At 44.1% G+C, this 12499-nt stretch overlaps 1 protein-coding gene across 2 annotated transcripts in view; it reads left to right on the forward strand.

The window, feature by feature from the left end:
* The first annotated feature begins 1649 nt into the window (after window positions 1–1649).
* LOC109477578 (carbohydrate sulfotransferase 14-like) overlaps window positions 1650–12499 on the forward strand; it is a 16857-nt gene continuing 6007 nt past the window's right edge. Inside the window, exons 1-2 of one of the 2 annotated variants that reach the window (XM_019778905.1) lie at window positions 1650–1718; window positions 11653–11930. In XM_019778905.1, coding sequence (XP_019634464.1) covers window positions 11670–11930 — 261 coding nt within the window. In that variant the 5' untranslated portion in view covers window positions 1650–1718; window positions 11653–11669. Of the gene's footprint in view, window positions 1719–9272; window positions 9355–11652; window positions 11931–12499 lie in introns of those variants that run through there. The other variant, XM_019778904.1, reaches the window with a different exon arrangement.

The following is a 12499-nucleotide window of genomic DNA, read 5'->3' on the forward strand; positions in this document are numbered from 1 at the left end:
CCTATCGCATCTGCGGAGGATGCCATCCATGAAATTTACTTACTATGGCCCTAGTAGGGTGTTCTCATTGCCAAGGCCCTGGCCGAATGCCATTATCGAACGAAAAAGGTAATCTTTTATCAATCTTAATTCATCTAAGACCTAAAACAAGCGAACTGAGACGTAGTGACTTGGGTTAGAAGTGTATCACTAGTCCCCGGGTCATTTTCAAGTGTACGTGGCAACACGCCAGCAGTTCAAGAGAGGAGAGTTGTGATATAGATAGCAGGAGACGGGTACATGTAGGCTCTGGTATGTTTTGGACGAGTCCGTTTTTGTTTTTGAAAGCTCGGTGAGTTGTCTCTTTTACGTCGCTGCATTTGTAGAACCTCTTTAGTGATTCTAGAATTTGTTTAGTGATTTCTACAGTCCTTCAGGCAAATCGAACTATTCTAGAATTTGTTTAGTGATTCTAAAATCTGTTTAGCGATTAAATGAAATATGTTTAGTGATTATAAAATATGCTTAGTGATTCTAGAATCTGTTTAGTGATTCTATATTGTTTAGTGATTCTAGATTCTGTTTAGTTATTCTAGATTCTGTTTAGTGATTCTAGATTCTGTTTAGTTATTCTAGATTCTGTTTAGTGATTCTAGATTCTGATTTAGTGATTCTAGAATCTGTTTATTCATTCAAGCAAACCTAACCTGCCTAGTATACGTAGTAGTAGTAGTGCTTTCATGGAGTACAGTTAAGTGTTGGTTTGAGCTATGCCGGGTCACTATCCTGTAAAATGTAGTGAGCAGCTGAGAGTCTACTATTTCTCTAACTTGCACGGGTTCAAGATGTGGTAACGGTAGGATATGTTGTAAAGTTTAGGAAGAGGTGCAACGTTAGAAGGATGTGATCAAAATTTGTTACTCTAACCGCCAGCCGACCCTGCCTTGTTACAGTATGCAGGTGTGTTGATCCGTGTTATCTAATCCCCGCATAGGTGTTCTTTACCTGAGCACAGGTGATCGGATATCTGTTTATTTGTTTGTTTCGCATAACCGGTAAACCGCATTTAGGTGTAACACAAACTCAACAAAAGTTTTGTAAAATTAAAGTACAAGCGGCAGTGGGATCTTTAATTAATGTACTTGATGTGTGACTCTCTTCAAACACGGGGCCTCCGGCTTTACGTCCTATTCGAGTGGACGTCCCTGACCCAAGCTAGGTTCTCATTTTCACCTGAGGTCAGAGATGAAATAGGTAAAAGTGTCCCAAGAACACAACATGTGAAGCCTGACAGACTTGGAACCCAAAACTGTCAACCATAACCGCAAAACCACCTTGTCACCATAAATTGCCTGTTTATATTGTTTACAAGTCATTAGAGTTCTGAATAAGTGTAATTAGAGTGTCCTCATTATTATTTGTAAAAGAACATAAATCTCTTAGAATTGTTACATACTAGCATTAGGTCAACTGCCTTTTGTGTACCAGTTGTCCTACATTGTCGTGCAACAAAGTTCTTCTTCTTTCTTCTCCTATTTGAAAGGTGAAACGGGGGGGGGTGAAACCCCGTTTGCAGGAACTGTTATGTCAGAGATGATCTGTTGACCGCCTCTGACGCCTCCTCCTAGCAACACGTGACGTAATCACCGGGACCTACCGTAGTGCAGTACTAGTGGCCAAAGGCTGAACGTTCGACCGAAGCTCCGACTGGGCAGATGACTTCGACATATCAAATAAAGGTAGGTACCCAAATGTCGTCGTAAATTTTAACTCCAGGTTGCATATAGGTTGTAGGACAAGTTTGCGACGGAAAACTAATTGACGGAAACCGTAAGACGGTTGTGGATTTGTCACACAAAATAGTCATCTGTCTCAAGTGACAGAAAACGTTGTCGAACAGTCTTAGTGTGGACGGTATGTTCTGTCATAACAGTCTACTGAAATCGTACTACGACAAACACATTGTGCGACGTATATGTAGAGCGTCTGTATTTTTGTCCTTTACTACATGTTAGCCTGGATGCCAGACTGTTCCAATGGTTTCAGATAGACCCTGCTGCTCAGGGTCTAACTGAGGGGGTCTATGGTAAAATTTCTTGGGGACAGGTTGGCCCTAGAGCAAAGGAGCTAGCCTGTATACCGCGGTCCCTGACAACAGTCTGTCACCCAGGCTACTATTTCCCTGCACAACGCTAACGTTCAGTGCACCTGCCGTGACCAATCTGAAGGGGGGCGGGTTTATTACTGCTAACGGCGCACTACTAGTAGTTGTCACGGACTTCTCTCCACCACTAGAGCGGCCGCATTGATCAGCAGTCGAGCTAGAACTGAATCACAGTCACTTCTTTGTTAGCGGGAGCTCTAGATAGATCTGTCTCGTGGTAGCTAGAGAATTTGACATATAGTTGTGGTCCAAACGACGCGCCTATACGCTTTTCTGGTATGTTTAGAGCTCGGGCACGTATTATATACCCCGCCAAAACACGAAGCGTTGTCTCTGTCTGCTGTGAGTTTTGGACCGTGACGGCCCTCGTCATGTCTCCCCGTGCATGACTGTAGCCGCTACCCTTCTTTTATGTTCTTTAGAAAATCCTGAGTAAAGAATTCTCTTCAGTCGCTACCGTAACTTTCTGCCGGACTAGACGGTAAGAGTAGATTTCCTATGGACCACATAGCCTTAATGATTTTAGATCGAGAAAGCACTTCAGAGTTAAATTGCTTGGCGTGTCTACAGTGCGTGTACGCCCGTCTGTTTTTCGTGTCCACAAATGACGGTTGGGTGCGAGGGGCCAGAGTTTGTGGACGCCGGCTCCCTGATATTTGCCTGTTGTTGCGGGCGTGTTTGCCCACATGTGTTCACTATCCCAACGATCCGCGACGGTGAAATATTTAACCCTTCGTTTTTCTTTGGGACGACACCTGAGCATACGGACGTCTGTTTGCTTGACCGTAGCCTGGATGCCAGGCTGTTCACAGGGTAGGCCAGCCCCAAGTTAGTCTATGGTAAAAATTTCCTCTGCGACAGGTTGGCCCAAGGACCGAGGAGGCAGCCTGGCAACAGTCTGGCACCCAGGCTATGTTGGTCCTAGGACCGAGTAGCTAGCTTGTATACTAGCCTGACAACAGTCTGGCAGCCAGGCTATGTTGGCCCAGGGACCGAGGAGCTAGCCTGTATACTAGCCTGGCAACAGTCTGGCACCCAGGCTAGCTCAATCGTGAGGCAGTCATATATATATGTAGGGCACAAGTCATGGGAGAATAATCATGGGAGGTAACAGCTACATGTACGGAAATCTGGAGCATTACATGTAGAATGTGCATGGTGTCATGCGCCTTTGGTAGCGCTACAGGAAATCTCATCTTTAAGCGTGGTTAAAAGGTATGAGCAAATGTTTACTAGAGTGAAGAAAAAGTTCCACGCATGCATTTTGTTCTTCCAAAAAATTCTCTTCACAACTAGTCTGGGTTGTATCAGTGGTGATTTAAGGAGGGCACGTTTTCTATTTCGTACTGTGGATAAAGGCTTCCTACATTTAAAGCATACCTTGGTTGATACATTGGGGTCATTGTTTGGGCACGAAAATTTTCTGTAGGTTTCTGTTAAACCTTTCTTGCTTTCTTGTCCCTTTATACACTGTCGCCATGCGACAGTCTTGACAGTCTTTCAGTGCTGTGTAAACATATAGACAATCCCTATAGTCAGTTGTGGGACCCAAGAGTGGCCACCACCGACCCAAAGCGACAGACGCGATCTCTGAACCATTACAAATACTAGTAAAGGTGACAAAGCGAAGTGTAAATAGCTACGGCGCTGCACACAAAGGTTGATCCAAGGTTCAAAGATCAAGATTTTCTTCGCAGTATTCAAGCGCTTCGCCAAGGTTATATTTTTTGCTAGCGTTTGTATGGGATGTGTGCATGTATGTATGTATGTCCAATGTCTGTGTGCATGCAAGTGTGTGGTTTAGCACGATAACTCAAGAAGCTTTTAATTGATGGATTGTCATGAAACTTGGTAGGTGGGTAGGTCTTGATGAGACCTCGATGATGATAAGATGTTGGGCTCCCTAGCGGCTTGTTCTCTTTGTATGTCTACCCGCTCCCTATATGTTTTAGTTGTTCTAGAAAAGCGGTCTTCGTTGTGCCCACACCGTAAAGCATGTCTTACAGTTCACATATACATGTGAATAACAGATATACTGTACAGCGTAACCCTTACTTAAGGTAACCTTAAGAATAACATACCAGACGGCAGACGGCTTTGCCTATACGACATTCGGTCGACTTGACTTAATTACAACCGCCAAGCAGGTTATCAAGTGTCGAACTATGTAGACTTTTTGTCTGAGAATAATGCTAATTACTTCAATGTTTTGTGTGAGACTCAAACCCCCTGATTAGGTCTGGCTTAGCCTGTGCATTTTCCATTTTCAGTGGCTGCAGTTTCTTTCATGGAGAGTGGCGGTAAACATAGGTTTTAGATGAAACACATGGGTCTCTTTGTGGGGATGCTGTAGCCTCTACCAGGCTTTAGAGGCGGCTGAAAAGAGTAGAAATTGGCTCAATAGACATATAGCATGCCAAGTCATTCAGCTAGAGGAGTACCGGTTCAGAGCGGAAAAAAAGAGAAAGAGGAGTACATGTATAGTCAATGCTACGTAGCCCATTATGTAGGCTACTGAATTGTATATCTTGCTGTTGATGTAGCAGGCTAGCAGTAGCCTCTATCAGGCTTCAGTCAGAGACGGTCGAAATTTAAGAGTAGTAGGACATGATTGGGCAAATATATATTAGACATATAACATGCCAGGAGTGTTCGTCCGCTCATTTGAAAAGGAGTACAGTTTGCCTGGTATGTTATCTGTCTATTACTATTTGGTGAATCTTAACTCTTTCCAGCCACCTCTGAAGCCTGGTAGAGGCTAGACATGTTGTCGCGACCCGACCCGGCGACCCGCGGCCGCGGAAACCGTGGAACTGTCACGTCCAATACGTCAGGACAGGGACCGGGGAGCGGGCACGCTGTCACGCACCGAACGCCGGGAATGTTTGGGCTACACAATCTTTGTTGTATGGTTGATGTTATCGTCGCGGAGAGGATGATCTCTGGGTCGGGATGTAGCCGGGGAATTTCCTACCTCTGGCTGTTCGCCAGCACCGTGCCGCACCAGCAGTCACCGCCTCAGGCCACTGCCAGTTAATTAAACTCCTCGGATTACAACAAAGAAACGATAATCGAATGAAAGTTCATCTGTGACGGTAAATGACATTATGGAGACTTGAGACGATAGAAGACCGTAAAGGGTAAAGGTCTTACCAACAAGCTTTTGGTCTGGTCCTTCCCGTTGCTGACGTCACACGCCACGTGCGATTGTGACGTCAGCAACGGGTAAGCGGTGCCCGACAATCTGTAGCGGCCCCCGTCTTTTGTGCCAAAAATACACGTGTAGTTTCAAGCAGTGGATATAGTCAGGTTGAATTAGTTTTCCCTCGTCTCCTAGTCCTCCGCTGTATCTTGTCCCCTCATTTGATTTTTGGGGGTCTGCAGGGGGTATCTTGAGCTTGGTAACGCTTAACGATGAATTTAGGAGGGGCCGGAAACTGTAAATTCAGGCAAACCGGCAACGCTTACCGGTAGATTCAGTTGTCTTGTATAAGGCTTAGGAAGCAACTTCTTTGGGATGCTTTTTTTCTACGAAAAAGCAGTTAAGTCACTACTTTGGTATTTTATTATTATTATTTTGTGTGTGTGTGTGGGGGGGGGGTGTCTGGTAAAACTACTCCGTTATGATTTTGGGGGTAGTCTGACGTTCTACCACGCTTAACGAAGAATTCAGGATAAGATTCAACGTACGACCTTCAACGATTAAAGCGACCATAAAGTTATTGCCTGCGATTAACTGCGCCTCAAAGAAAAGGGTAAACAGAAACGTCCGACAACCCGGAGAAATACATTGAGTGTGGCCTTCCTTACAGTACACTGTTGCGTGAATACCTGTATATCTGGCCTCCCATTGATCCTGAGTTACCGCAGTGTGGGAGACTTCATTCTCAGACGTTAAATCTTAATTCGCACCGACGGTCAGACCTATCGACGCCTGTCCGTAAATCTATAGCCCACCGCCCCTGGAGAAACCACGGCATCGATCTGTGGGAGATGATGGTCTTTTCTCCAGACTTCGTTAGGGAGCTGCTGACCTCCGGGGTCTCAGGTGCAGATCCGGAGAGTGATGGCTGCATGGCATTCTAGCATTTGTAAACGTTAATTCTATAACCTTCTTGATTCTAGTGAACTTTTCAGTCCAGTGAACATCTTCACTCTAGCGAACATTACGCATGCTTTAAACTGTGTTTAAAGATTGGATCATTTCTTGGGGGGTGATCTTAATCTCAGTTGGCACTAAAGCTGTCAGATCGTCCATAACCTCTCACTGACATACGGACACATCTGCGACTACTGTACAGTATGTAGGTTAGCCTCCACCAGGCCTTCCAGAGTTCCGATAAGGGGGTTGTAGGATAGTAGATCTATAGAATTCGTCAAAATAGGGCCAATCATTGTCCAGGGGAGTGAGCCGCGTTAAAGTGTAACAATTCCCCTTGGAGGAACTCTATGGTGACCAGCCTTCGCTAGTAAATTAAATGTTAACAGTTTTTTGTGCAGCCTAGTCGTGTGTCTTGTGGAGACTAGCTGTAGGCCTGTTGTCAATTTGAAAAGCGTACTGTAGGTGTCACTGGAAGATAGACGAAAAATGTCCATCACTGTGTATGATGACATCTAAGACCAGCTCAGAAAAGAACAAGAAATAGTTATGCCTTCAGCGAGTACAAAAGTTATCAATCAAGGATTGAGGTGCTCTAAAACTCGTTTCCCCCTAGAACTACCGTAGAGTGGAACTTTCACCAAGTACACATAGGTGTATCCTCAATTGATAGCTTTAAACAACGTTCACAGTTAGATGTGCAAAAGTTAGGTGTAACAGGTCGTACGGTGTAATATAGAACCCCAAAACTGATGCGAGCGTGTGAATAAAAAAGTTTGGAAAATAAAAGTTTCCTTAATAATGAAATCTACGTGGTCATAAAGGTTGAACAAATGACTAAACACACAAAGTATGGTATGACGAATGATAATAGACCATTTCCACTTCTTCACATTTTTTTTCCTGAATTGATTTCAGCATTCTATAACATTACGTATCGTTTTCCAATACTTTTTGTGCATGCAACATGCGACATACATTTGCTTATTTTGTACGATTTACAATTTGGTCGAAAACATTTTTTTGGAAACAAATGCGCGCGAGGATGTCATCCATGTAATCAAATCAACATGGCCTGATTGGCAGAAATGGGGATAAGTGGGCGTTATTAACCCAGATAACGGTTGATAATGGCTTTTATTTGATCAAGAGCGACACTTTACATACTGTACCTTACTTGCTGGAGCACGTCGGCAGAACGTATTGCGCCTGCACTAAACCCGTTTTTTTAGGATTTCGTTGGATGCTTGGTCAACGTTGCATCTGAATTTTTCCAGTTGCCGACGATATCTTTACCCCACATAACATTTCGCTGGTTTTCGACATAAGATTTCTTCATTAATTTGGCATCCGAAAACAGCCCAAGGCTTACTTTCCCTCGCCATATGTTATAGGCTAATTAGTTTTGATTTATGACATAAAATTGTCTCCCTCCGGACCTGGGAAAAACGTATTGATTTGTGAATCCTGCCTGACGCTTCTGGGTGAAAATGAAGACAGATAACAGTTTTACCCGCCTGGAGGTAGAACGATACTGTAATTGCTGATCTAGAGACAAGCAGCAGGGATACAGAACGAAATAACGTCAATGCCGTGGTTAAATATTCATGTATTCCTTCGGAGAAGGAAACATATTGTTCTTTCCTCTTTCTTTTTTTAATTCTCCTTGTTTTCAAACAAAAAAGATCAACGATCTGAGTCAGACGTCTGTCACCATAGAGAGACGCTGTAGCAGACACCCTGTGGTGTTGGATCAAATTATGTAGCAAGTTGAAGAATAGTTTCAGGGGCTGGTCACCATATAGATGAATGCCTTTGAGTAAGAATAAACAGAGCAGTAGACTTCGTTGGGCTATACAGTGTGAAGGTAAACATTATGCATTTGCTTTGCAAATGTTACCTTTAGTCTAGTCGAAAATTCGGTTGGTTGACTTTATGTTGTGTTGAATCAAAGTCAAGTGTGACATATCCTCCCCAAATCTTAGCAATTTCATCTAATTCCTTTAAAGCTAGCATAGCCTAGGTAATATCCCGTAGGTTTCCAATGTAACATCCCAAAGTGTACCCCCGACTATACCCGGGTACATTAGAGTCAGGGTGTATTCTGTGCTGTTACACGGGCAGCTGTGTTTGGGGGTGGTGGGGTCCGGTCACCACTCTAAATCCATGGTGAAAGGGAAGTCTGTGTATGAAGTAGTCATCGTAGTCCTACCTCTATAGCTAGCTGGCAATCCATCGTAACTTCGCTAGTAGTAGTGCCGGGTTCTAGGTCAAGTTGAAAGACATAAGAGGTCAACGCTACTTGTGAACAATAATGATCAATAATGAGGGAAAACAAGTAACCCGGGTTGTCCTGAAGCCACAAATGATATGACATTATGTAGCAAGTTATATACGTGGGGTTGGGCATCATTGAAAAATAAGTCTAAACATTCTGTAGTAAATTCAGCACGAAAGCCATACTACATATAATACAAATGCTGCTTTAGTTTTCTTTCTGAAGAACCTCAGAATCATTGAACCATAGACCGTGCACTTGAGTGGGCTTACGGGATGGTTGGTTGAACGGTCTGTTGAGTGCTGGTCTAAAGGCTGTATTGTTTGTTACACACACACACTTGTGCTGTGCGTGGCCTTGGGTTTCTGCCATTGTAACAGTGCAGCAGTCCAATATGGCTTGAGGCTATGCCATGATACCTGTGCATATCCATGCCTGTTTTGTAGTCTTATATTTTCCCTCTGAATATCGATATTTCAGCGTTCAATTTCACTGCACTCTTATAAATGTCAATTCTCTTCGATGTTCTATAGTTCATTACCATCAGTGTATCATGTTTTCTATACCGATCGTTTGGCGAAAATGCACAACCCTCCCGTTTTGAGATGGACTATTCCGAAGAAAAACCTGTTCCAGCGACCACTTGCATGCTACGGTTCACGTGGATTCCTAGTTACAATTTACATGCCGCACAGATTTCCTGACGTTCCCCTTGTGTGCTTTGTGCAGGTTATAGCTAGCTGGCGCGTGATCGGTCAGGTTTACAGGTGGCGGATGTATTCAACCGCTGTCCTGGACAAGGCAACATCAGAACGACCGTCTCTACTAAAATCGGTAGGTACATGTAAAAATCTCAAAGCTGGCACATCCCTGTGTATGGGCGTGTCCGTCACAATGTGCTTATATCATGACAGAAACAACGTGTGAGAGGATTTCATGACAAAAACCAGCTCGTCAAGTGCAATGTTGTCTTTAACACAATCCGACATTTCTGCTGGCCCTTTCTAGAAATGCTGTGACCTGTTGCGCTTTTAAAATGTCCGTGATATTTGGACTGAGGCTGAACACACCGCCATGGCCATATCAACTTACCTGCCCGACTATACTAACGTCACTAGAATGTATTAAACTGAACCGATCGTGTTTCGGCTGCTAACACATCGAATAGTTCTTTTAGAGATTTTACGGATCGACTGATTAATTGTTGAGGCTCGCCTCAGAGCCAATATGCTGACTGAATCCTTGAAACGTCTGCTAATATCATTCCAACGCGTTACGTATAACGTTATCCGCCACCTTGAAAGAGAGATTTCCAATGCAGTGTAATGTACTCTTGCATATCTAAACTGTGCATACCTGGCACTAGGGGTGCTGCACTAGAGATCTCTCAAACACATTATTTGTGTGTTTTTTTTCAAAGTAACAGATAACATTATATAAAACCAGGAACCTACCTACCTAGCAACAGGTTAAACAGGAACCTGCAAAGTACTGTAACGAAGGTATACATGCAATGTAGTGACCGCATGCTGTGATGCATTCTGTTCCTTTTATTCTGTGCACGTAACCTACAACAGGTAGGGTCATCCCGGTGACAACAATACGACATTTAAATGAAAATATAGATCTATGCGTAGTGGCAATTCCGAACTGGTCAGAAATGACTTTGTATCAATTCAGTGATAATCAACTTGCTGAACCCTGTGAACTCTGACGCGCAACTTATATATATATATGAATATGCAAAGACGCAGTCACACGATTTTTTGCCCTGAGATTTTCAGTGAGGTTGTTGCGTACCGGCAAGGTTCTACGAGAATCTTTTCGGTTACAAGAAGCTGAATTTCGTACGATATTGTCTCAAGAATATCCCCTTTGAAGTTGTATAGCAAAGCCAGGAATTGGAATATGTCATATGATACACGACGTGACAACAAAACATGTAAAACATGAAAAATTCGCTCTTTTTGTAGAAACTTTTCGTTCGCTCAGACATCACAGCCTCTAGTGTAAATATAAAGGATCTACCTACGGAGACAGTCACTGCACCAAATCTTAAATCAAGCGTAAAGATTCATTTTCTTCACTCTGCATCTGGTGAACATTTACGCGCGTGCTAAATGATTGGATTTCTTGTAGTAGTGCCGTCAGATTTTAGACGCTGGATTTCATCCAAGTTCCCGGGAAACTGTTGTTACAAAGATCTGTAGTAGTAGCAGGGCCACGCTCTGCCAATTTGCAAGCAATCATGAAACGTGGAGCCAGTCCTGAGGTATTAGCCGGCTCTGTTGGGAGGATTACATTTTGTGCGGGGTCAACCGTAAACATGCCCGCAGCACGATCTGTTTACGCCTGTGATTTTCTGATGTTTATCTTCGGTTCACCTGCGGGGCCAAGGCCTCGTACTGTTGTACAGTGGGAGGGGAGGCTGGGGACAGATAGATGCACCTGTCAATACAAAGCCTGAGGGTTCAAAAGTCTACACAGTTAATTAATAGTGACGGTTTTCTTGTGTAGCCAGGGGATGATCTTTATTTTCGAGCGCAAGAAACATTGCTTTCCAGTTGCTACTGTAAACGTCTGGGTATGGAAGTATTGGTCTGGCTGGCTGAGCTGTGGGCTTGTGTATCTGTTTGTCAGGACCGAGTAGGTTGACAGCACATGGGTAGGGAACAGCGACAGGCAGAATGACAGGACGTCAAAGGTTTCAGAATCTGGTGGGGATATGGGGAATTTAGGAAGCCAAGGGTTGTATACTTCCTAGAAGTTTGAAATTGTTCTTGTAGTACTGCGTCTTTGAGGTGTTTTATACGTTGTACAATTTGTGTATCTTTCGATTCACAGTGTATGAAGCGTTAGTGAAAATTGCCGAAGAAACGCAGAAGATGGACTCACAAAAATAATTCCAAAATCGTCTCAAATGAGGACGGGCCAGAAAAATACTATACGTATAACTAAGAACTTTGTAGGGAGCACTAGTGCACGCCGAGTCCGCATATTTACGCCTTTAAAACACCCCCATGAAAAAATAGTAGCGACCAGCAGTATCGCTCAGTTCCCGCCATGAGGACTGCCAGGTAAAGGTCGCTAGTCAGTCCTGCCGTCTGATCTCCTCACCTGTACCTTTTCCAGACCACTGACATGGCGTGATGTCGGGATGGGGCAGAACCCGCCGCTGTCTATTCCTTTTCTTCTTCTTGGTTCTCATGGCAACGCTCTTGGCAACGTTCTTGGACCGACGAGTGTTGGTGGGGCCGGGCCTGGATGATGACACCGCCGGGGAGGAGGCAGGGAAGCGGCGGGAGGCGCTCCGATTTCCGGCGGGGAAGGCAGGCGCGCCGTCCCGCCAACATGCGGGCCAGGACACGCGGGAGATCGCACGAGGGAGAGCTGGCGCCACTGACAGAAAGGTAAGTCTTTCATCTTCAACTTGAGTTCAAGCAGATATATTCAACTTGAGTTCAAGCAGATGTAGGATGGCAAATTCGTGACGGTTTCCTAGCAATATATGCGTTTCTGTTTAACACAAGGGAGGCAGTCATAATATATTTTCCTCCACCCCTAATATCTGCTTGGACATACATGTAGCCTTGGTAAAATGCTCGATGTCGTGTTAACTGTCTCTGAAGGGCGAGAAAGAATGTCTAATAACGGTGGCGCCTGGATGACATGCTTCACCTAGATAGGGGGAGACTGGCTGCTTTTATCTTTATCTTGCTCAGTGCTACCCAGTAATAGACGCATTTTTGGAAGGGATGCGTTTACAACAGAGCTGATTTACAGACACTATCCTTGGGTTACCGGTTCTGTTACAGTGTCCATTTTCTTTGCTTGTTTGTTTGTTTGTTTGTTTGTCTTCTTAGTTTTTCTCTATACGTTCACGGCTGTATGTCAGATTGACAGGTATAATGAAAAACTTCGTCTGTCGAGTGCAGCTATCTTATTAAGATACAGTATTCTCACGTCAAAATTTGTTATC

Source organism: Branchiostoma belcheri, unplaced genomic scaffold (genome assembly GCF_001625305.1).
Source record: "Branchiostoma belcheri isolate BF01 breed outbred unplaced genomic scaffold, Haploidv18h27 scaffold40, whole genome shotgun sequence".
In the NCBI taxonomy this organism is placed as follows: domain Eukaryota; kingdom Metazoa; phylum Chordata; class Leptocardii; order Amphioxiformes; family Branchiostomatidae; genus Branchiostoma; species Branchiostoma belcheri.